Source organism: Convolutriloba macropyga, chromosome 5, assembly GCF_964194025.1.
Source record: "Convolutriloba macropyga chromosome 5, txConMacr16.3, whole genome shotgun sequence".
Lineage (NCBI taxonomy): Eukaryota > Metazoa > Xenacoelomorpha > Acoela > Convolutidae > Convolutriloba > Convolutriloba macropyga.
Genome location: NC_134472.1, coordinates 7576144 through 7601939, shown reverse-complemented (window position 1 = coordinate 7601939; position 25796 = coordinate 7576144). Strand labels below are relative to the sequence as shown.

General features: G+C 37.6%; 2 protein-coding genes across 2 annotated transcripts in view; both read right to left on the bottom strand.

Annotated features, from left to right (window-relative positions):
* The window catches only part of LOC142339099 (ubiquitin-ribosomal protein eS31 fusion protein-like), a 353720-nt gene that overhangs the window by 320768 nt on the left and 7156 nt on the right, over positions 1-25796 (bottom strand). The gene's annotated exons all lie outside the window — the stretch shown is intronic.
* On the bottom strand, positions 14796-24536 carry LOC142339096 (uncharacterized). The gene is made up of 2 exons (XM_075388817.1): positions 24199-24536; positions 14796-17574 (listed from the first exon to the last, which is right to left on the bottom strand). Exons 1-2 carry the CDS (start codon positions 24428-24430, stop codon positions 15197-15199), a joined length of 2610 nt encoding a protein of 869 aa, XP_075244932.1. The 5' UTR covers positions 24431-24536; the 3' UTR covers positions 14796-15196.

Here is a 25796-nt window from a genome sequence, read left to right as displayed (position 1 = left end):
CTCCTTATGTGTACTAAATTATAAATTACCCTCTATTTTAGAATTTATATCATGCATACTACAACTAAGGTTATAATGACTTTTTATTATTCACGTATAAATATGTTTCCGCTAGTCTACTAAATTATTCCATATTTTGTTCACCGTATTTTATCATAAGTAATCATAATCTCGATTAACATTCTGAATTCAAGTTACCGTTGTAAACACTCTTCATTCACAGAGAAAAATTCTAGTTCGGTTTCGCACTGCGATTTCCACTACGTAAAAATAACAATTTTCACGTAATTACGGATTCGCTCCTCAATTCCCTTATAATTTCTAAGATATCGCATTCGCAACACTAATACAATTCTATTTGCTAAACTCAGCTATAACAGTTTCTGACGTTACCATAGAAGTCCTCTCCCCTTGAAGATGGGAGAGCCTAAAACTGAAACTAAAAATCATTCGCATTCTATTCAAAGCGCACTTTTCTGTTTTTTCCGAAATTTAAATATTTGTCAAATCACATAAAAAGACTCTGAACTTCTCTTGAATTTTCCATCAGTTGAAATCAAAAGCAAAGTGACAAAAGATTAGTATTACAATTCTTTGTTCTCTGCTCAGTTTGCAAAAAGTGTGATGATATAAGGCACAAATCCCTCTTTCAAGATTATCTCTAGAACAGTGGCCTTTCCACAATATTATCCGAAAAATGATCAGCTTTTATTTGCTTTTGTAAATTGATGCTATTAACAAAAAATTGCTTTAAAGACTTTTTTTCAACAAGAAATAAACGTTAATAATACAGAATGGATAAACCTAGTTGATTTGTGTCTTGCAACTCACGTTCCTTCAAATTTGACCTCTGTCGTTGCTCTTTACAGTTGAAGTCTCCTTTCCTTAGGTCGCGGATGTCGCCAACATTTGTGAGCAGAGTTTTTGATCACATAAATCAGCAATTGACGAAGTTTCAGTAAAAAATCAGAAAGAAAAGGGCTCAGACGTTGTTTTGTCTTGAGGCTATTCAATTCAGACGGTGAAGAAAACCGCAGGCGTGTTTAAAAGTTTTCAATGCAGATTGGACGTGTTCTAATATAGTGAAGTTTCAAGCAGTCCTCCACAAAATGCTTGTGTTTGGATATTCTTTTGCTGTATTTTCGTAGCTCGTGTTGCCTAAACTCATCGTTCTCTAAATTTTAAATTAAAACATTTTACATTTTTTTTTAAGAAAACACTAAGTAATCAGAACACATAACAGCGGTAAATCGATTCACCTTGTGGTATAATAAAGTTTGGTGAACAAGGTTTGTCCTCTAGAAGTCTATCGAAGTTGATGTCTTCCTTGACAAGGATCATGATTCCCACTTCAATTCTTCACTTCCTCCACCGGAGAGGAGGTTGCGTTGTTGGTCTTTCCCAAAAGGGATCTATGGTGCGGGGGATTCCACGAGTTTCTATGTGATGACTGCTGGAGTGAGAAGTCTTTATGTTAAGTATTCGCGTTGCGAATCACACTTCCAAAATTCCGATAGTGAATTGCGGTGCGATTTTAGTCCCGACTTGAGTTAGTTGAATCTGTAGTTCGCTTAGCGGAGGAAAAGAATTGGGCTACTAACTCAAGTTGGCGAAACGAAGAGAAGGAAAATAATTGAGATGGCAGAGGCGGTTAACCTTGCAAGTGTGAAAAGGTTTGACTTATTTGTTGTACAAAAATGACAATCCATATTTGATCAGTAAAAATCCACCCTTCTTCTTCTGGGCCTTTCTTCTGTTGTTTGCTATATTTGGCAATTGCGCGAGATCCCGTAGTCCATTTTAGAACCCCCTCCTCCATATTATCACCAGAAATAATTTGCTTCAGATCGGAAAGTATTGTCTTTTCTTTATAGGACAGCATCTTCACTCTCTGATGATCCATTTTGATTTGAACGACAGGAGCAATTGTGAAAAATTTAATAAAAATTTTTTAAGATTCTGGTTGTCGGCAATAAATCAGTTTTGTTTTACAAATTATCAAAAAAAACTGCTGAGAGCATAACCGGGAAATTGCAGATGAGATATGATTGAAACTTTGCCTTCCACTCTAAAATTCTTCTAGTCCAGTGTTAGAGTATCGATCAAACTATAGTCTTAAACTTAGTGAGATTTAGAAAGAAACTTTAACTTACCAGATTAAAAAGACAAAAGCAAATTGATTTTAATCAGAGAATTTATATAAAATGAATCGTCAAGAAATGGTGCTTAGAATCAATATTCGGTTCAAATTGGTGAATCTAGATAACTAATATTAGAGTGAGATTATTTGATGTAAAATCTTCCCAGCATGTAATAAATGATTATGATATCTCCGGAAGTGTAAATGAATTCTTACAAAAGTGCAAATGCATTCTATTTATGGTTCCCTTTGCGACTGTTTTGCAGAAGCAAACCATATTGGGTAACCCCTGCGACCCTCACTATAAATCTTGGTGCTAAGATTAGTTTTGTATCTTGACTTTTTCGCACTGATAATGGGTATATATACAGCTGATTTTTGAGTCCTTTTTCATCCCCAAAATCAAATCACCATCTTGATCTAATAATCAGATCTCTCTGGTAAATCTCTAAATTCTACTGTAAAATATCATTCTTGTTATTCTCTCATTTTGAGAAACTTACTTTTCTATTTAGTTAAAAACGCTTTTATTCCGCTTGCGAAAACCTACAACCCAACAGGTTATGGGCCCAGCAATTTTCTAAGTCTTAAAAGTAGTTTCTAAAACAAAACTTATTTGTTGTTGACAGTCATAATTTTTTTCTGCTTAGTACGTTGTCTTTTCACAACTGTTTTAACTGCTCAAACTACGATGGATCAACAGCCAATAATGCTGCTGACCTACACAGGAAAGGCACAGGACTCTCCAATCTGGAGCACAAGATTTGTGGCAATGATGCAGACGAAGGGACTCTACAAATCACTACTTGGGACAGAAGAGCAACCCAACGAGCCTGCACCACTAGCCAATGGGGCAAGCAATGATGAAGACAGAACCACAAGGTGCTGAAGGATGCATATGAGAAGGAGGTTGTCGACATCAAGGAGAAACGGAACAGTGTGTGGTGCCATCTGGCATTGACTCTAGATGCAACAACCCTCATGCTGATGAGACCTGACTGTGTGGGAGATGACGCCATCGGAGATGGAGCAAAGGCTTGGAAGCTTTTGCAAGAGAGGTTTCAGAGTGTGGAGACGCCGACAGTGGTGACTTTGGTCGCACAGCTTGCTCGACTGCAGCTCGAGGATGCTGAGGATTTGGATAGCTTCTTCATCAGAGGACATGAGTTGCTCACAAGGCTGCAAGAAGCAGGGGAAGCAGTCTCAGAGACCCTCTTCAACGCCTTGGTCCTCAATGGTCTGCCAATGAGGTATGAAAGTTTTGTTATACAGGAAAGCTTTAACCAGGCAACGAACTTCACAGAGTTGAGGAAAAGGCTGCAGAACTTCCACGAGAGCACAGCACAGAAGCACATGGGACAAAGTGGTTCAGTGGCACTGGCAGTGAAGCGTGACTTCAAGAAGGGACCCAACAAAGGAAACTGCTTTGTGTGTGGGATACCTGGACACTTTGCCAAGGACTGCAGGAGGAAGGAGACAGCACAATGCAGCAAGTGTGGTGAGAAAGGTCACCTAGACAGGGCGTTCAAGAGACAAAGAGATAGAGGCAAACAGGAGTCAGTGGCAATGGGTCCAACATTGGCTTCACCAGACGAGGAATACTGGGCAGCTCTTACCCAGTGGAAGACAGCAGGCATGCTAGTGGACAGTGGTTGTACAGATAACATAGTGACGAACATCGATGCGTTCCTGGACTTTGTGCCCATTCAATCAGTGGTCAGAAATCCCAACGGAGAGGCTTCCAGAGTGGTGGGCAGAGGCTGTGTGAGGATCAGCATACACTCAAACAAAGAGGAATTCCAATGCAAACTCCAAAATGTTCTGTGTGTGCCGGACTATTCTTCAAACCTCCTATCATTCTCAAGATGCACGGAGTGGGGACATAGCTTCACTTTCGAGAAAGGAAACAGCTGTATGAAACTTCAGAAGGGAACTCGGGTAAAACTAACACAAGAAAATAATTTGTTTTACTTACCCTGCAGCGTTCTAGAATTCAAGATGAGTTCCAACAGCGTGAAACTTGATAGTGCAAGGAAGTGGCACAGACGATTGGGTCATTTGAATCAAGCGGATGTGGTCAGGAATGCACCAGAGACAGTGGGGGAACTCGATTATGTATGCAATGTGTGTGCATTGGCCAAGATCACAAAGACTCCAGTACCAAGAGTGGCAGAGACCCAAGCAAAAGAGAAGCTAGAGAGAGTGTTCACAGACGTGATGGGACTTTTCAGACTTTCAGAGTAGAGTCACTGTCAGGGTTCCGGTTCTGCATTGTGTTTGCAGACCACTACACGAAGTTTGTGTTTGTGGACTTGCTTAAGGCAAAGAGTGAAGCACTGGCCAGCCTGAAGAAATTTGTTCTCAGTGTGGGGACGCCCAAGAAGCTGAGGCAAGACAATGCGAAGGAGTTTCTCTCAGAGCAGTTCAAGACATACTGCTTAGATGCAGGCATTCTACAGGAGAAGACCATACCAGAGACGCCACAACAGAATGGGTTAGCCGAGAGGTGCAACAGGACACTGCTGGAGATGGAAAGATGTTTGCTCATTGACTCGAGACTTCCCAAGATGATGAGGGGAGCAGCAATTCTTCACGCAACGAGGATAAGGAACTTAGTTGAGAGACGTGGAGAAGAAAAATGCCCAGCAGAGCTGATGCGAGGTATAAAACCTAAGCTTTCAATTAGTAAACTATCTATTTTTGGTTGCAGAGTCTTCATGAGGAAGCGGGACAGAGATGTCAGCAAACTTGAACCCAAGGCACTGGAAGGAAAGTTTGTGGGTTACACTGAAGGAGACAACGGATACCTGGTGTACGTACCCAACACACGCAAGGTTTTGGCAGTTCGAGATGTAATCATCAAGGAATCCGAAGTGGGCTCAATCCCTGACAACACAGAGACGCCCGACCTACTAGATGAGGGGTCACAGCAACTGGGGATCTGGCACCCAGATGATGGTCATCAAGACGATGGCAACAAAGAGGAGCAGGGCACATCTACTGCAATAAAGGAAGAGTGGCATGACGCAGAGAGCGTGAACACTCAAGAAACGACACTGAGACGAGATGCCTCAGATGTTGAGGAAGCAGCACTGGATGAAGAATCTACTGCAACAAGAGCGAGTCTCAGAGACTCTGAGTCACTGGAAGACAGTGAAACGGAGGACTTCTCACAGACAGTTGGCTTCTTTGAAGAGGCACTGGAGCAAGCGGACAGGGCAGAGCCCAGACGAGGGACACGAGCAAGGAATGTTCCGCAATTTTTTGGAGAAGTCAGGACCCATCTTGCTGTGACTGAGCGTAACTATGTGGAACCCAAAACAGTCTACGAAGCCAAACAAGCTGACGAATGGGACCAGTGGTACCGAGCAAAGAATGACGAGGTCAAGGCACTCCAAGACAACGAGACTTGGGACCTAGTGAGACCAGCCACAGACAGGGACGTCATACCGGGCAAATGGGTCTACAAAGTGAAATTGGGACCCAGTGGTCAAGTCGAGAAATACAAAGCACGCTATGTGCCGAAAGGCTTCAAACAAGTGGAAGGACTGGACTATTTTGAGGCTTTTGCGCCTACCTGCAAGCCAGAGAAATTCAGGATTCTAATCCAGCTATCAGCGAAGCAGGCCCATGTGATGCATCAATTTGATGTCAAGACTGCTTTCCTTCACTCACGAATCGAGGAAGATGTTTATCTGGAACAGCCACAGGAGTTTGTAAAACGCGGATCAGAGGGGGAGAAGTTAGTATGTCGGCTAAATAAATCACTTTATGGTTTGAAACAGGCTGCTAACAATTGGTACAAAGAGCTGGCAAACCTCCTACTGAGACAGTGGTTCACCAGAAGCAAGATGATCACTGCTTGTTCGCAAGATCAGAAGCAGAGGATCACACCTTCATCTTGGTCTGGGTTGACATCATAGTTGCATCAAGAAGTATGACAGTGATCTCCGATGTCAAGAAGGCACTAGAAGTAACATTTCACATGGAAGACAGAGGGAGACTACACTGGTTTCTGAGCCTTAGAATCAGACAAGAAGAGGGCAATGTCACAGTCGACCAAGAACGCTACATAGAAACAATGCTTGAGCGGTTTCGAATGGATCAATGCAAACCCTCAAGAACTCCAGCTGATTTGAATTTGAAACTTCAGACAGCACAGAACGGAGACGAAGAAGTGGACCCGAGGATCTACAGACGCTTGGTTGGATCACTTCTTTATCTGGCCAAACATACGAGGCCAGACATCATGTTCACAGTCAACATTCTGTCCAGGCACATGAATTCACCTGCCAATCAACACTGGCTATGCGGAAAACGACTTCTGCGATATCTTCAAGGTTCAAAAGGTTTAAAACTTACTTACACAAAAGAGGCTAGTTACGATTTAGTGGGGGGAATTGATGCAGACTGGTCTGGAGATGTGAACGACAGAAAATCAACAACGGGCTATTACTTCAAGCTCAACGGACGAAGCGCAGCACTCAGCTGGGGTGTCAAGAAGCAGGCCACATTTGCTCTTTCTTCATCAGAAGCAGAATATCAGGGCATGGCAGCAGCAGTTCAGGAAGCACTCTACCTGAAACAACTTCTAGAGGATTTTGGCATCCAACAGATACGTCCAATAGCAATTGGAGAGGACAACCAAAGTTGTATCAAACTCTGCCAAAACTCAGTCATGCACAATAGGAGCAAGCACATCGAGACGAAGTTTCAATTCATTCGGGACAAGACGGAGGATGGGACTATTTCAATTCATTACGTTCCTACAGACAAAATGGCAGCGGACATCTTCACAAAGTCCTTACCCGTTCCGAAATTGGAAGCATTCAGAGCAGTTTTGATGGGAACAGACTCTACGCAATCAGCTCAAGTCTGAGTGCGGGTGTTAGAATATCGATCAAACTATAGTCTTAAACTTAGTGAGAATTAGAAGTTAATTTTAACTTACCAGATTAGAAATACAAAAGCAAATTGATTTTAATCAGAGATATTATATAAATGAATCGTCAAGAAATGGCGCTTAGAATCAATATTCGGTTCAAATTGGTGAATCTAGATAACTAATATTAGAGTGAGATTATTTGATGTAAAATCTTCCCAGCATGTAACAAATGATTATGATATCTCCGGAAGTGTAAATGAATTCTTACAAAAGTGCAAATACATTCCATTTATGGTTCCCTTTGCGACTGTTTTGCAGAAGCAAACCATATTGGGTAACCCTTGCGACCCCCACTCTAAATCTTGGTGCTAAGATTAATTTTGTATCTTGACTTATTCGCACTGATAATGGGTATATATACAGCTGATTTTTGAGTCCTTTGTCATCCCCAAAATCAAATCACCATCTTGATCGAATAATCAGATCTCTCCTGTAAATCTCTAAATTCTACTGTAAAATATCATTCTTGTTATTCTCTCATTTTGAGAAATTTATTTTTCTACTTAGTTAAAAACGCTTTTATTCCGCTTGCGAAAACATATAACCCAACATCCAGACTTATCCCTTTTGATCATCTTAAGGAATTTGCCACTTGATCGAACCATTTTCCAGATTCATGATCTGACCGTTTTTGGATTCTCGTTCTCTTCTTGTTGTTCACACTTCTAATTCGTTTAAGCTGTGTTGAAAATTGCTCAGTAAGAAATGAACATTTTTTGAGACACCTATTTGGAAAGAGGACACCTGAAATAACTGAATTATTAGAAATAAACGCTTGTGTATACATCTCTTTTGCAGTTTTCCCTTGAATAGTATGTGCTTTATTGCACTTTTTTAGCAATTGTACTGCTCTAGTGCCCTCTAATAAGTTATGGGTAACAACCGATACAAATTGTTCATAGGACAAACGAGTCCGCCATCAATTTCGAATTAAGACCGCAGTTTAACCAATCATTTTCTCGTTCTATAATCAAGTTCCAATTTTGATGTGAAAAAATTCAAGTCAACGGGTTTCACATTACTTATAGAAAGTGTTAGAAGCAAACGTAAGAAAAATGAAAACGAATGATTTCAAAAAACGGTACCTTGTGGTTGTTGTGGTCTGATTAGTCCAGCGGTCTCAAGAAACACATAAGCAGCTGTCATTGAAAAAAATCAGAAAGTTTCATGATGCAATGATCTCAAATATCAGCTCAGAAGCGTTCGTTCTCTTTAAAGAACGCAAAAGGAAGAGGTGCAATACATTTTGTGACAAAACGACGGCCTTTTTTGGTTATCGAAATACCCTCCGTTTATATTCGTTTCCGTACATAGGAGGAACGATTTTGGTGTTCATTCCATAGGGTAGTGCATGAACAAAAACAGCAATTGAGAGTAATACCCAACTTCTCCCATTTTTCCAATATCCCACGAAAAGATTTACTAGTTTGATTTTTAACAAGTATTTGAAAACTCAGCTGTCAGGAGACTGTTGGTTGTCTAAAAAGGAGAAGAAGGTAAGAAATTATTGACTTCATTGTCAGATTATTCAATCAATTATAGTTCAAAACTGTCAGTCTGGAAGGGCAATTCTACAGGACATAAATAACTTTAATTTCTAGACAATTATAGGACAATGTGTGTGTCATTTGCCCCCACTCCCCAAGGTGATATAATCATAATTAAAGCATTAATAATCCCTTAACACCTTACTACTTAAGTTCTTAATTAATTAATGTCTAGGAGACTTTTGGATCTTTTTTCTATTTTAGATAAATTGTTAGTAGCCCTTAAATTGTTTGTTTATCAGGAACGGTTACGTGCAACAGATCCGATTTTATAAAGAGCCGACGTTCTAATGCGCCGAAATCTGACTTGATTTTAAAAGAGCCGAAAGCAAAACGTTGCCATTAATTAACCTAAAATGTCAGTTGATTACCAAGAAAAATACTTAAGGGGTTAATTGGTCTCAAGTTCGGTTGTGATAGTTCCATATCAAGTCCCATAAGCCGCTGAGGCATGGCCTTGCAGGCGATAACTTCAAAACAATCATTTATATATCCGCTTTCAGATTTTTACTAGAAAACAATGAAATTTCATTTCTCAAATACTCGGTTATGATTGGTTGAAAATTTGGTAGTCTCATTTCAAAGCGCAATTTAATTGGCAGCAAAATTTATCTTAATTTATCGACTGATAATTTAAATAAATTTTCGGCTCTCTTTCAATCGGCTCTTTTCACTTCGGCTCTCTTGCAAGTCACCATCAAGAACAACTGGACGACAAGATGGTGACTTGTAGGAGAGCCGAAGTGAAAATAGCCGATTGAAAGAGAGCCGATTATTTATTCAAAAAATGAAGAGGGGAATAGTATTCAAATTTCGCAGCCCATTAAAACGATTAAATAGCAATTGAATGCTGCATTTAATTGACTTTCAACGAAAAGGGGTCTAAAAACATAGAGATCCAGGAATACAAATATAAAACATACAAATAGTAAAATAAATCCCTTTCTACAAAAGCATACTGGAAATGCAATGAAAGGCATTGCTTATCGACTGTCACAACAAATGCATATCCAACAAGCTTTATTTCTTTGCCAGGTGCACAAAATCACCCCCAAAAAGGGTCACAAGCAAAAAGAGATACAATTAACCAAAAAATATCCAAGCCGTTGAAAGAGAACCGACAAAAAATAGCAAACATACGACGAAATTATCGAACAAGCTCCAGAATGTGATGAACCAAGCATACCACGATATCATAGCCTTTGTTATCTTCTTTAATATCATCGCAAAAAATTTCGGGGTTGTGATTTTTTTGACAAGATTTTTTATAGAAAACCTGGATGGTTGTGTAACGATTCTTAGCGACGAATTTAACCAAATGTATACAATTTTATGAAATCGACGCCGCTTGTTTTTTCGTTTTTTAAAAAAGAAGAATCTACTAGTTATCGGTACCAATTACTTGTTCTTATTGAAAAAAGCAACTCACTTTGAAAAACTTTCCGACGTCAAACTTGTTTGTGTGGTTTTGAACCTGGTTTCATATCTGTCGTATTGCCTGAACTCCCTGATGCTAATATCTATGGTTGTCAATTTCATTGTCAGGCTTTATTTAGAAAAATTCAATTTAGTAGGAAATTACAAAAACAATCCGAGTTGCTCGAAATCTATAAAAGTTATTCTTTACTTTACCTTATGTACCCATTGGTTTAGTTTGTACAAATTACGGAAAGGTTAAGTATGGCCGAAAGACGCTTTTACTTGTTGGACTTTATCCGCGATTATCAGAATTTTTCGATTATTTCAAAAAACGTGGTTATATGGAAGATCTCCGATTAAATTTGGATTTTTAATCGACCCGCATCATTATGCATTACGAATGCGAGCGATGACTAGAAAGTTCGCGGAACTGAAAAGTTGGTCGAAGTCATGCAAACTTTTGGGGTTATGTTACAAAAACTAAACTGAAGAAAAACTGGCGAACATTTATTGAAAGCATATTTAAAAGAATCTCTCCCAGGCAGACAACGAAATACAAAAGAAAGTCGCAAATTGGAGCCCTGAAAATGTTCTTTGCTTGTGGGAACGGACAGTTTAAAAACTATTGGCAACCTCTTTGTGAACTTACGGATTTTTATTTTGAAAATTCCATCTAATTTTTTTTCGGCTCTTTTTAAATTAATTTTGCCTCCGGCTCTCTTTATACTCGGCTCTTTATAACGTCGGCTCTATTGCACGTAACCGACAAGATAAACGAGGCTAATTTGTAATTACTTTACCGAGGTACTTGAAGTAATTATGCTGATAAAAACGGGTGCTAATATTTGTTTGTATCTATCGTATTATAAATAACACCACGTAGCGTGCAAACCCTAAATGAGTCCACTTGGTTCAACTACAAAAAGAACCAGTACAATTCGAGGTATAAAAATACAAAACAACCGAAGACAACACCGGACAGATGGCTTACAGCAACCAAGATCTTGTGCTCAGATTTATTGCGTGACAATTTAAGTTTTGAAATTATCTCACAGAAAAACCAGGTACCTAACAAAAGTTAAACAAAACAGATATTTTTTGTCATGGCTCCTTAACAGAGCAAACAATAGCACTTATGTTTATCATTAAAAAAAGAAAAATCTTCTCAACCATACTGAAAACAAAAGTTGAGACTTGAGATTTCTAACAAGAAATTGTTTGGTGATCAGAAAACAAAGATCCAGTAACACACAATTTCCTTCACTACAGGTTCACAAAAGTTATTGATTAACGCGGCAAAACTTTACACTGGGTCTGCGTCATAACTTAAGGAAGTACAAATTTCCCCTGCCTAGAAAACAGAACAAAAATCTTGAAAACAAACAAACAAAATTCCAGAAAATTGCTCGCGAAAATTTTTGAAAGGTAAGTTTTATGTAAGTCAGATGAACTTTTTTCAGAGTGAAACAGAATGTTATTCTCAAAACAATTTTGCTGAAGTTATTTTCAGGCGACACTACATTTGAAATATTTGCAATGAGACTGTATATTCTAGAACATATCAGAAACAGTTAGCATTAACTGCAGTGTTCAATCTTTCTCTATTAACATTATACAACATCCATATTATTTTAAGGCTCAGAAACAGAACTTCACCTGATACAAGCTTTAAACCAATGCTGTTTTCACATTTTGATCAATAGCACCCTGTCATATTGGATTGAAAAGCTTTTGGCTGTTACCAGTGTTACCAGTGGGATCACCAGTGTCAAAAACTAGTATACTTCTTTGAATTAAAAAATGAAAATTAATTAAACATTTTGCAATATGCACACTTTAATGATGGCAACAACATCGGAGCAGACAACAGCAGAAAAAAATCCTGGACAACTCTGTTGAAGATAAGCACAAAATTTTGACAGAAACAGCTTATCAAACACCCAGAAGGCAAACTTCCACATATTCTACAAAAAGTAAAAGCATTTTTACGCTTGAGGTCTCGACCAGTCAGCTTAAACTTAAAAAGTGTGATTTGATTTTTAAAAAAATGAACCACCTAAATCAAAATCTTTGAAAAATGTTAGAAAAAGAGATCGACATTTAAAGAAATTTAACTTGCCAAGATATTCTCAGACGTAGTTGATTCGAAGTAACAAAGTTATTGACATAAACCAAGCTAAAATTAGAAGAGATCAATATCTTGTTCAAACGCTCTGATTTCGATAATTACAAATAGCTGTAAGATATCGGATGTTGCACTTTCCCATCCCCATTTTATGAGCTATGCTATTGTCAGGAAAGATATAATTCTGCAAATTCCTAGTGAATTTTTCATATTAGGTCAGACATAGGACTCCCACTGTGCAACATGGTTCTATTAGATTACTATCTTAATTTTTCTCATTGATAATGGTTATACGGGCAGTTTTCATCTCTCAAATCCAATACACCATCTTGATCTATTAATCAGATCTCTCCTAAAAATCCTCCTAAAAAATCGTCGGTAGATTGACAGCAGTCTGAAATTTCCGGCCCCCAGTGCAACAAATGTAAAGAAAGTTGAACAACAATGAAGTAGTAAATTGCTCCAATTAGAATACCTTTTAAAGATCTAAATTGCCGGAAAATAGCCGTGATAGACGCTTGTGGCCTTCCATGAATTGAAACAGCTAAAGAAATAAGATAGACAGATCGACCACCAGTCCTTTAATAGACCACTAGACTTTTTGGGTTAGATTTGGACTGTCAGTTTTATGACACATACGGTCTATAAGGAAAAAGCCCTAAAAGAGCTTTTTCAAGTTTGATATTCGAAATCGAAAGTCAAGACTAATACTCAAAGATTGGGCATATAAGTTTGGCACTACTTAGATGCACACTATTGCTCTTCAACTTGTAAATGTTCATTAAATTTAAAGTTCCATAAGTCAGTTCAGAAGTCATTTATTTGAGTGAAGTAAGTCACGCAATTGACCTAAAAGCAGAAATGACGCACACAAATTTTAACCGCAAAGCAGTAGAAGTCACTTAAGTCATTGAAAAAGTCAATTCTGAGAAGGTCAGGTCGTAAGAATCATCGATGGAGACGATTTAAAAAACTAATCAGGATAAGTCCTGATGTACAATTCAAGAATTTTCATTAACTAAACAAAAAAACTAAACCTAGAACGGACTATGAGTGAATTGGAAAAACCATTTCTGAAGTCAGATAAAAAAACAGAAAATCAATGTCAAAGTGCCGCTAGCGAGAAGAAAAACCACTAGCGACAAATAGAAATTTGATTCTAACAAAAAAGTAGGCCCGGAATGAACTATTAATGGATTAGAAAAATTCCGATGCAAAAAATTGAAAATAGTAAAACCCACGGTGAAATTGCAGCATGTGAACGAAAAAAACCACTAGCGAGAAAGCGAACTTTTGTTCAAACACCGTTTTCTCACTCTACTTGAAAATAAGAGCAAAAATTTCACGTCGCAAAACTACTCGCTTTTTCGCTCCACTTCATGTTTTGGTGTGACCAAAATCACTACTCCAATTTGACTTCAAAACTCATGAAAATGTGTGAACAGATCCTAAAACATAAGCCGACAAATGTCGGAATTGCTCTTGAACGACAGGCTAGGCAATTTATTTCAGGGGCTGTAGACTAGATCAATTTTTTGTCATGGGTGCAAAAAACCTTTCCCCCGTCGGGATTTTAACCACGGACCTCCCGAACCGTGACCCCAAGCACTTCCAACTGCGCCATCAGAACTTTATTCTTGATGTGCTGCAACCAATTTATATTAGCAACAAGCTTTACTTAGGAGTGAGAGCAATAAAGATTACTCAAAAATGAAGAACGAAAGCGTGAAAAAGTCACTTGAGAAGTCAAAGAATATTCTAGAAAAGCGCAAAATTGTCAAGAAAAAAATTTGCATAAAAAAAGACACACACGTTTACAATAATTGCTATGAACTTCATTCAAGAGCAATTAAAAAAATACAGCGCCCCAATACAATTCAAATTCTTTAAACTATAAAAAAAAACCACGATTTCCCCAATAATAGCCGCTATCGCTTCGCCGCTATTAATCAAACAGAACTCCAACTTCTCAAAAGTTTGTAGTACCTACCATACAGTACCAAGTTATCCGAACACAGTTCTTAAAATCTTAAATTTTCATCTTAAATTTTTATCTTTAAATCTTAGATTTTTTATCTTAGATTTTTATCTTTAAATCTTAAATTGCCACTACCTTAAATTTTATCTTAGATTTTTATCACTAAATCTTAAATTGCCATTACCTTAAAATCTTCTCTAAGCTGTAGTCTGAGAATTTTTCCACAAAAGCATATTCTATTACTAAATCTGACAAGTTTGGAACTGTCAAGCAAATAATCAGTTGTGTCTGTTTAAAGAAAACTCAAACTTTAATTGACCTATTTTATGGCAACCTTTCACGCAGAAAGCAGGTTTACTTAAAATGATTATTTGAATATTTGAAGAGTAATCTGAACACCACAATAATGGAAAAATAACTTTCCACTTGATTTGGCGACATATATCTGGATTCAATGTATTATCACTGGAAATCCACCACTTTTCTGTTAAAATATTTTTTGTTAAATTATTCGCAAGTAACCACTCTTCCAACCAAACTTTTTCTAAATATAATCCTATAGTGAACACACACAATGGAAGACCACGCTGCAGAGTAAAAGATACCTCAGAGCCTCTCACTGTTTTCTCAAGTCAATCACATTGTTTTCAAATTTGAATTGATCAACTGCAATTGCAACAAACAACTCTTTTTACACATTGATCGATACATGTCAGCTCAAACATCAAAAATATTTCCTACTCATCATTGAGGTCAGCAAATTCAGCATCAATTCATTAATGAAACTTACAAAACAAGTAACAAGAGCTTCAAACTTCGCGCGTAAAACCTATCAAAGCTTGAATCGAATATTTCATTATATTTGTACACCGAAAGTGCAACATCTAATTCTGCAACATTTTTATCGAGCAAGTTTGAAACTCTTTAAACATCAGATTAAATAAATTCAGAAGCAGTTTCGGTCCAGTTCTTTCATCGTTAGCATCACAAGACGCCAGGGACGATGAAGAACGCGGTCGAAACGAGAAAAACTAGAAAAAAATCACTTCCGTTTGTTAGGGGCGTTAAAAATAAACATCGCGGGTTCACTCACAATCGACGGGTCCGCTTTGAACCCTCCTCCGAGGGCTGAGGGGTTTGCGAAACTAAACATAGGCGTAGCCGAAAAGGGTGTCAATTTTGGTGCCTCGCCATTCGTCAATTTTGGGTTGTTTGGCAACTCGTTATTGTTCGGATTTGTCGGGTTGAATTTAAAGTCGCCAATTTTAGCAGAAGGCATTCCGAATGAAAACGAAACATTTTTCGTTGGAACATCAGAAGCATCAGATTTTGGGGCCAAATCAGTGCCACTGTTAACTCCGAACTTAAAAGTAGGTTGAGTTTGGGGTACTGAGTTTGTGGTGGTTGATCCGTTAGTTCCAAACATAAAAGGTGTTCCCACGTTAGCAGCCAGATTTGTAGCTGGCGTCGATTGAAGATTGGTAACTCCAAATTTAAAGGAACTGCTAGCTGTGGTACTAGGTGCGTCACTTTTGCTCACCCCGAAAGAAAATCCTGAACTTTGGGTTGACGAGGCTGCAGGTGCTGAGAAGATACTGTTCGCACCAAATGCGGGTTGCACACTAGAACTTGCGACGCCAAACTTGAATTGGGGTTTGCTTGAGCTCTCATCATTAGGCTTGATGGTCGAAAAAATAGAAGGGTTCGATTTGAAAACTGGCCCATTCGACGTATCAGTTGGTTTCGTTCCCGGTTTACTCGTCTCGCACGCAACACATTTCGTATCAGACTCTTTGTTTTGGACAAGACAAACGTCGCAAGACCAGGTTCCGGCTGCGAGCTTGAACTTCTCGGCCAGTTTGTTCGAAGAAGCTACAGGGAACGTTTTGGTTGTTGCACTTTGAGAGCTCAGAAGCGTTTTTGGTTCTGGCACTTTAGGTTTCGAGTTCGGGTTAGGAGTCTCACACGCTACGCATTTTGCAGATTCGTTCTTGTTCTCAACTAGACATGTATCACAGTTCCAAATATCTGTTTTTGGTTTGAAAATGTCACTCAGGGTTTTGGGTTTCGCAGTGACTTTCGTTTCTTGAGTTTTATCAGAATCGTTTTGGATGACAGAAGCTGGTTTGCTGAAAATATTATTTGTAACTTCTTCCGGTTTCGAAACAGTTTCAGAAGCTGCTTCCACTGCTTTTGACTCTTTAGATACAAACAATTTTCTGTCTGACATCAATTTACCTTGGGCTGAATTAACTGACGTTTGATCACTTGAGCTGTTTTGGTTAAAATCAAACTTTTTGGGTGTTGGGGGCGCAAAACTAAACTCAGACGCTTTCTCACCAGAAGTTCTATTTTTACCAACAGAACTTTCAGCGCTGTGTTTAGCTGGGAAAGGGTTGAGCGAATGATGTGCGGCTTCCACATTTTTCAGTTGAGGAGGTGTAATTTTCACTTTGGGAGGTGGCATCACCCGTTTCGAGCTCAAAAATGAAAACGACGGCAGGGGGGTTGTAGGAACTGTGCTTTCATTTGCTTCATCTCCATAACTTGAGACGTCAACAATTTTGTTTACCGGTCCAAAATCATGCAAGGACTTCAACGGACCCATAGTTCGCATTCGATTTATTTCGGTGTGGGTGACTGGTTGTTCCAGCTTTTCTAGAATCTTCTGAGCATTTCCACTAAGAGGCAAGTTACACCTACTTGCGCGTCTGATTCTGTAGCTAGTTGGTGTTCCTGTTGACTGCAGACCTCTAGACGGTAAAGTTGAATTAACTCCAAAATTTGGAGAGGAGAAAACTGTTGGATCAAATGTCGAGTTCGCAACTAAAGGACTGTTAACCATCTTCTCATTTTGACCTCTCAAATGACTATAAAATTTAGAATCTCCAAGAGGTAACTGAGGTGTCATTTTGTTCCCAGCGCCTACACTAAATGACTTACTCAGAGGTGAGTTATAGATTCCCAGGTTTACATTTGAAGATGTTGAAAAAAGTTTTGTGGCATTTGATTTCGATTGATCTCCCGCAGGGGAGCCGGTTGTAGAATTGGCCGCTGCTAATTCGCTAGTTCGGTTTAGCTTTTCTCTGAACGACTGATGAAATGAAAAATTGTTCAGATTCTTTGCAGGAGTCGTGTCAGCACTGCTAACACCCGAGTCACCTTTTAATTCACAAACCCTGGTGTTAGCATTGAAAGATACCCGCCTCTTTTTGCCCAAAGAAGGCCTGATTGAAGAGTTTGAAGATAAGTCTTCACAGGTATCTCCTTTCTCGTTCACAAATGAAGCGTGTAAACCATCACTAGCTACTGGAGCACCTCTTTGTGAGCCCTGTTGATCATTTGTTTTTCTTCGTTTACAAGGGTTGCTGTCCGCCGTAATCCGATGGGATGACACAACAGGGTCAATATCTTCGTCATCTATAAAAACAAAACCACTGAAATATTCATATTTCTATGCCTGTAATTTTCATCCCCTTCATGTGTGTTTAGAATCTGAAAGATGAGAATCGAAAAGAGGAGGGCAGAATTTGTGTACAGAACATGTCTAGTCATCAAAGGGATTAACAAAATTTTAAATTTGTCCAAGCAAATTAGGCTTAAGAACAGATCTTAAGAACAGGAATTTATTAGGGTGTTCGTCAATAATTTTCAGGAAGTAACATCTACCGCTCGCAAATTGCTTGTGCTTGCGCCCTCAACAAAATAACAACAGAATAGCAAGGTCAGGTCCCTTTTTGTTGACAGACAAATACTTAGAAAAAGGAGGATCAACAATAGGCGTTTGCTCACTATGTTCAGAACCTTCGTACAGCATAGAAGGCAGATTGCCAAAAATAGCTTCAATTCCTTCGTATACTTTCTCAAAACACCAACGAAAATATCAGACCTGAAAACACTAACAAATTTTGGTTCTACTCATTGCTGGATGTCTTTCTTTGTTTGGAAAAAACTGTCTAAGGTATTGTTTCTAACATCTACCCTGAACTAGAATGCAGTCCCTTTGGTTGACCATAAATCCTTACTCAAACTAAACTAAGAGAAAGTCTTCCTTCAAAAGTAACCTCAATAATGAAATGTTTTCCAATATCGAGGATGGAATATTCTGCAACCTAACAATAACGAATAAATACTTAGTAAGTATACTCTCTTCAACGTTGGTAGGCAAAAATCCAAACACAGAAGCAATTTTAGGGAAAAGTAAAGAACCAAAAATTTTAAGGGAGGAAAAAATTTAATCGATGTTGAATTCTGTCAATTTATGAATAACTTCTTTGAACACCTATGTGTTTTCTTTTGGCAGTCTTCCAGAATTCAAATTCCAGTTATATCTCGGCTTAATCAGCTCAAGCAAATTAATATTTCAGACAACAAGCTCAAAGGGTCGTCAATACATCTGGAAAAACAAAAAACAGAGATGCCAAAAAACCAAGTGAAACTTTTCTTCCTTAACTTGACTCGTTTTCTCAAAGTTGTCATAATTAACCTTAAAAATTTCAGAGTATACTATTTCTTTTAGTGATGTAAAAATTTTTAAAACAAAGAAAATTGAAAAAGTAAAACAGAAAATTATTTTTGCAAATGATTGAAAATATGAAACAAAATAAATCATTAAAGAAGCGGTAATAATTTAACAAATAAACAAGGAGCCTCAGTAATGTGCGTTTGCACATAACTTTCCTGCCCTGCTCGACCACATTGGTGACTTATTGATCTACCAAATGAGGAGCAGATAGAAACGGTTTCAAAAACTCATATATGGTTCGAAAACAACTTTGTGTCGATTAACAAAAAGCTCCGTTAAGCTATGAAAAAAATAATAACTCATCCCAGGGCCGACAATACCTGTCATTAAGGAGAGTAAGAGACAAAGCAAACAACGAAACCAAAAAAAAACAATACGCAATACTTAAGACCAAAACCTATTATTTATTTAAAAAAATACCTTTTCAAAGAACATAAAAGTCAAAATCAAAGTCAAAATAGCGTTAAAAAAGACTCAGCTAAACCATTGACTTGCATATCAACAAAAAGATGTGGGACCCGCAATTATTGAAAACTTAACAAGCAAACCAAAAACTAAGGGCAAAGATTAAAAAAACACGCTTCTTGATTATAAGTTCAAAGTCATAAAAACCATTAGCTATCGATTGAATTTTTTGAATGGCATCATCTTTAGCTGAATACAAAGCCATTGCGGCCTGTCATTATCCAAAATGAAATACGACTGCAGAAGGAAGAATTACAGTCAAAAACAAAAAGTCAATTCATTTTTCGGAGGAAACTGTGTCGAAGCATATTAAGTCATAATCTAGCCACTAAAATTACTGAATAGAATCAATTGTGCCCTCCTTTAACGATTATGTGATACGTGACTTCTCATTAAGGTGGTAATTGGAGAAGAGAGCAAAACAGAATCTCATAATTTGTAAAATATCCACAATTTAAAAAAAGTTATGAAAACTCATAGTATCAAGGCCAAAAAACCATTATTTAAAAAGTAAAACAGCAATGAAGTCTACCTTACAATTCACTTGACGGGGAATAATCCTCTCTCATTTCTGAGTGTATGCTGAAAAGTGGCAGAAAAGAGACAAAACGGTAAATCTAAAAAATCTTTTTGGAAAAATTTTTTTTAAACCATAAGTCATCAAAAACATAGGTTTCCAACTAAAATTTATTAAATAGATAAGCTGTTAATTGCTTAGGAAACCAATTGGACCTGTCAGTAGCCTGTAAGTCAGCCACTAGGTCAAAAGACTACAAAATAACAACGAAGACCGACAGAACTCAAAATATCACAATTTTACGCAAACGAAGTTGAAACCAAAAAAGTTCAAAATCGTTTCCTTAAAATTATTATGTATATTGATTAGCCATCCTTTGCCCGTAAATCTGACCAGCCAATAACTGAGTTAGATTAGCCAACTGAGTTTTCAAAAATTTGGCCAAAACTTTGGCGAAACAGTTGGTTCAGACAATGTTTTTAGCAGAGATTGGTCAAAATTTACGCAAAAATTAATACAGTGAACAAAACAACGGGAGTTAGGTTGACAAATCTTTAAACCTCCGTTACTCGCCGGCAAAATCGAAACTCACAAAAAACTAAAATTCTACGCTTGACAAGTCTCCTAATGATACCATTCACCACTCACGACGGTGAATATATGGATCGGCGAAAACTAATTGTACAAAAATAATTTGAGCATATAGTTGATCCTCCACTGAAGTGCGTCGGAACAAAAATTCACTATTCTGAAAAGCAGCTGCTAAAAGGGCCAAAAGTTGAGGCAAAAGTCAAACATCCATCAAAAACGTAAAACTTGACATCTCTGAGAGGAAGCCAGAACTCAAATAATCTTCCCGTTTATTGTTCCGACCAACTTTGTGGGGGAGGAACTATATACTCAACTGGGTTTTTTTTTGTTCAGACAATTTTGGCTGATCGATATAATCATCGTAGAGTTGTGAGTGGTATCATTAGAAAGCCCCTCCAGTATAGAATATGGAATTAAAAAGATTTTTTAATTTTCGCTTTATATAGGGAGTTTTCGAAATTTTAAGTTTTGTGAAAAGTAGACGTAATTCAGCTGATTTTATTCACATTTTCGGTATTTTTGACCAAATTTTGCTAAAGTATATTAAAATTGTTAACTGTAGTATTAATAATTTCATCTCTACAGATAGAGGAAGGTTGCTGAACTGTTCGATCCGAGTTTTTTGTCTAGAATTAAAGCTAAATATTTCAAAATTCAGACTTTTCGTCAAAATGAGAACGAATTTGTTTTTTTTAGCCCACTTGCTTTAAATTTGCTAGAAAGAGACACATTAAACCTTCAGCCATACTCCTCTCAAGCTCGAAAAAGGGCTAGTTGTACTCCCGCTGGCTTTAGGGGTAATCTGGATTTAGAGTTTTGCTAGTTCTTTTTTGCAAATTCAAACTCGATAATTAAACAAAATGCGTTATTCATTTTTGACTGATAAATTTCGTTTAAATATTGATCTCTTTTACAACCATTTGAAAGATTGAGTGCTTTGTTAGACGCGCAGCGATATCTGGGCTGATCTTGATCGCAACACTGATCCTTGGCATAAATTTTTTTAGATTTTAATGGGACACATCTTTTTCCTTTTCAAAATATTTCCGCTATGTAAAAGTTTCTTACGCAAATTATTGAAAAGAATTTCAAATCAGGGCTCAATTATTGACACATAATTTTTACAATAAACGAGTCCCAACGATATCATATTATGGTTTCAGAGTTTAGTTCATCGCTTTTATGGCTCTGACCAATTGTTTTCGTAAAAATTTTATGGCCTTCTTGAATATTACTTTCATTCGTTGTTTTTTGTAGTCCAGTGACTTAGTGTCCCCAATCAAAGGTCCAGTTAGCTTTCCTGGAGGTATAATGAACCAAGACAAATCTTTCAGTTGTTATCTAATGTCGATTATGACTTTGAATATACTTGTTTTAAGAAAATGTCGTTGATTTTTTGAACGTTGCCACTATTATATCTTAATTCTCTCAACTTCGGGCGCAGTCTCATTGAAAATGGTTGGAAACCGCTTTCCTATGAGTTATAAATTAATATTGGTAACGGTTTTATATTCAACTAATGGTTTCTTTGTTTTGATACGCGTTTTCTTTTATTTAATTTTTGAGCAAAGTTGCAAATTTTATGAGTTCATTTTGTTTCCATGTCCAATTATCACATTTTTGACAAGACTAATTGAAAGAAAGCATAGTATGGAAAACGCAGAGCGTTGAAAAAGGGCGTATCCGGATATGTTACCTGTTTTAATTGAATAATTTAAGCTTTTTGGGCTGAGACAGTTATCTCGCAAAATTTTGTGGATTTTGTGGTTTTTGCCTATAGGTCTTTACTTTTTTTGTTGTACGCCATATACCTGATATCGATAGGTCTTAATTGTTTTCTAAAAAAGTATAACGCAAAACCTGGTTACACATTTCAGCTTATAGCTGTTTGTTTCCATGACTTTCAAATTGAATTTGAAAAAAAATTTTTTCAACTGTCATTTTTCTTTCATTTTTGTCGCCATTTGACTCATTCTCGCTAATTAGAAGTCTCAATTAGTTTTGTTGATTCAAAAATTTTTGCGCGCTTGGTTATACGATGTGACTGATTGCTTCGACCATTTAGTTTCATAAACAGTTTTCGAGATATCTACACTGTTCAATTTCTGGGTGTCTTTTGGTTGTCATGTCGACGTAGTCCTTTTATAAGGAAGACTCGTTGGTGATAAGATGAGTAAAAAGTGATAACTTACAGAACTTGCAGGTAACATCTTAAAATTAGTGTGCCTTGAAAAGTGTGAAGTCGTAAAATTGTTTGAAGTTTTGGCTTCTTTCTGTATTTGTTGTTATTTTGAGGGGTCGTAACTTAGTCTCATTATTAACAGGCCCAATTGTCTTCCTGAGGTGTTGCACCCTAATCTATTGCTTTTTGTTGAAATCTTAAGTCTGTTATAACTTGTATGTCTTGTTGTAACATATTTGGGTTTTTGAGCTTTGTCATTTTTTTAACTTGTTTTTTGGTCGGTTTATAGCTCAGTCTCTTTAAGCATATCACAACCCAATTCCAGTGAGCTATACTTTAATCTTTCTAACGGTTTTAGCTTAAAATAATTGCTTCTCAGCTTTGTTACTGCTGTTACGAGATTTCTAAAATTTGAGATTTCTTCTTTGAGATTTTGATATGTTTTAACTTATTACAATAATCGTTGGTCTCATTGGCTTTAATGTTTTGCGCAAATAAACAGTGGATAATAACATGTCTCAATTGCTGCCATTGGAGATATAAACGAACATTATAGTGATTTCAGTGGATATCTGATGACATTAATAACAGAGCAACTAATTGTTTTAAAAAGAAACGTATTTTTGAACTTCTTTGCCCTTTTTGTCGACCTGTTAACCAGTCGCATTGAGGACAGGTCCAATGTCTTTTCTAATGAAGTCTAGGCTACATTGTTTTCTTCAGGTTCTTTTTCTGACGCGAGTTTGATTGTGTTGATTTTTTATCATAGACATCAAATAATGTTTGTTTTTTTATTTTTATTATTGTCTTTACTAGTAATCCTATTATCATCAACTTTCATCGGCCCTCTAGTGTGGCATTTTTGTATTCCATTGGTTGTTTTTTGAACGATGTATGTCTTTGAAAGTTTTCCATCTCCATCATTTGATAGCCAATTAAGTCGAGAATGTGGATGAGCGGGTTCAGAACGTTATGTGCGTTCGCACATTACCAAGCCTCCTTGTTTGATTTAGTTACGCCAGAACGTTTTTAATATGTTTTTCAAAATATCACACTAGTTTCAAGTTATACTACAATAGTTGGGACTTGCGTAAATTAAGGCAAAAATAGCCATACGTTTTTTACCCCTATAGCTTTTCTTAAACAAAGTTTCGTTTCCTTTCTAGACCATTTAGACCATTCACATAGAAATATGAAGAAAGCAGAAGAAGACGATAGTTTAAATAATAGAAAAAAATCCAACAGCCCAGGCACCATTTCTAAAATTCCTACTCCATCACTTCTCGGAAGACAAGAAATGAATCTTTACATTTTTTGCCCCCCCCCCCCCCTCAGCTTAGTGGGTGCATATTACACTCAGGTGCACTTGCCATATTTTTACATGATTTACTATGTAATGGCATGGGCTGTGTAACTGGGGGAGCATAACGTACTGCGGGGCACAAAAGGAAGATATCCAAAGAAATTGCGCGACAGAACTTAGCAAGACCTTAAATCTTCGTAACTTATCGAAAAAAACCGAATTAAGAAAAACCTCAACTTGTATAATGTTTTAGTTTAAGACAACACACTAGACACCGAAAGAATATATTAAAAAATCAAAATTAAATGTCCGAATAAAGCCGCAAAATGGGCAACAATTAAGACAGAATGGCTCATATTTCAGCAAACTTTAAACAGCAAGAACTCCATGAAAAAGCTCCACAATTCGAATAAAAAATATACAGCTCCTCTCTTCCACGAAAGTGGGGTCGGAAAACTTACCAGCAACAGTTATGGGATTCCTAACAGATCCCTCTGGTGAAAACTGACCAGCATCATTCTCAAATTCGGAACCACCCGTGGAAGTCGCTGATCTGAACATCCATGACGGAGCACTGAACATACCCCGAACGGTCTCACCAACCCAGCCCATAACGGTATTGCTCCGTCGTATATTTGCTGACCTAGAATAGGGCTTATCACGATGGCGACGATTTGGATTCCGATCTGCCATAAATTATCTTTAATCAAAAACTAAATCAAACCCAGGTCTCAATAACTCCAAAGTTGAGGAAGTGTTTCTTTTCTGAATAACACGATTCTGAGTTCAAAATTTTGGGTCTCTTCCCTCCTCCGTATTATAGTATATTTACAATAATTGGGGAGGGGGCTATACGTTATATGACTACTACGCTGGGGTGCATAAAGAAAGACCCGAAATTTTGAATCCATTCTATCCCCCAATGCTTAATGGGAATATAACTTCTACGTCCCCAAGGTGCACGTGCTATATAACACAAAAAGTGCAATGGGGTTATAAAAACACTGAGGAAGCGAAACAGAATATATTCATAAGTTTTTAGGAAAGATTGATCTGCCAACATTGTTCTGGAAGTCTTATCAGTAGGTCAAAAGTATCCGATCAGAGATTGATTTAATGAGGTGCACTTCTTGGCGGATGTACACAGATTAGTTCGTGAGTTAAGAGAACACGACTGACGGTCAAAATTTATGTGAAACAATCTTCAGCGAAATGGTGCGCAAAAACTGTGCCTAGAAGACACCGATGGTTAAAGGGCTAAAAAGATCGTGAATTTCTGAAAGCTCGAAAATCACTAGCTCCACCGTTTGATAAAGGGTGTGTATTTTGTGTCATGAAAATGACAACATACTCGAAAAAACTAAACGAATCTTTTGCCAATCAATTTGAGCCTCGGCGTAGGGGAAGTGACTATATAATTATGAAAACGGAGAAACAGATCAATAGCAAATTAACGCAACTAATGAAACAGGGAAAATAAGGAAAGATTTATCAGAGGCTCAGGACAACTAGATCGCAACCGGCAAGACGTTATGGACCTGATAAAATACACAAAAAAGGTATTCAGCTTCGGCCGGTTCTGTCCATACTCGGTAGCAGTTACCCGAATCCGAACAAATACTTTCTCCCTTTTAACAGAAGTTACCAGGTGCAAATATTAACTCAAAACATGCACGTGCCTCTGTAGAATCTACCACAGTGAGGGAAGCCGAGCAAACATTATCCCTCGATGTTAACAGTGTACACCAATGAACCTATAAAGGAGGCCCACGAAATTCAGAGATGAGCAGCTATGAAGTCCTATTTCACACTAGGCGTAATGAAAGTTCATTTAAGTGTAACAACAAGTGGTACATGCAATCTTCACTATGGGTGGTTCGTTGGCCGTTATTCCGCCAAATTTATGAATGAAATCTTTTCAAAAATCCTTGAATGAGCCGGGTGGAGGCGGGGAAAGTCACGCTCCTGACATTAAGGGAATTTGCATTAATTGTAATCGATGCTTTACTTTCCAAGGGAACATTTATGCATTGTATACATGGATACATATGTACAGGGT

Excerpts from the sequence above, each read along its gene's own strand:
- LOC142339096 (XM_075388817.1), bottom strand. The coding sequence starts at position 24,430 with ATGGCAGATCGGAATCCAAATCGTCGCCATCGTGATAAGCCCTATTCT. Across the intron at positions 17,575-24,198 it reads GAATCCCATAACTGTTGCTG|ATGACGAAGATATTGACCCT; the intron begins GTAAGTTTTCCG and ends TTGTTTTTATAG.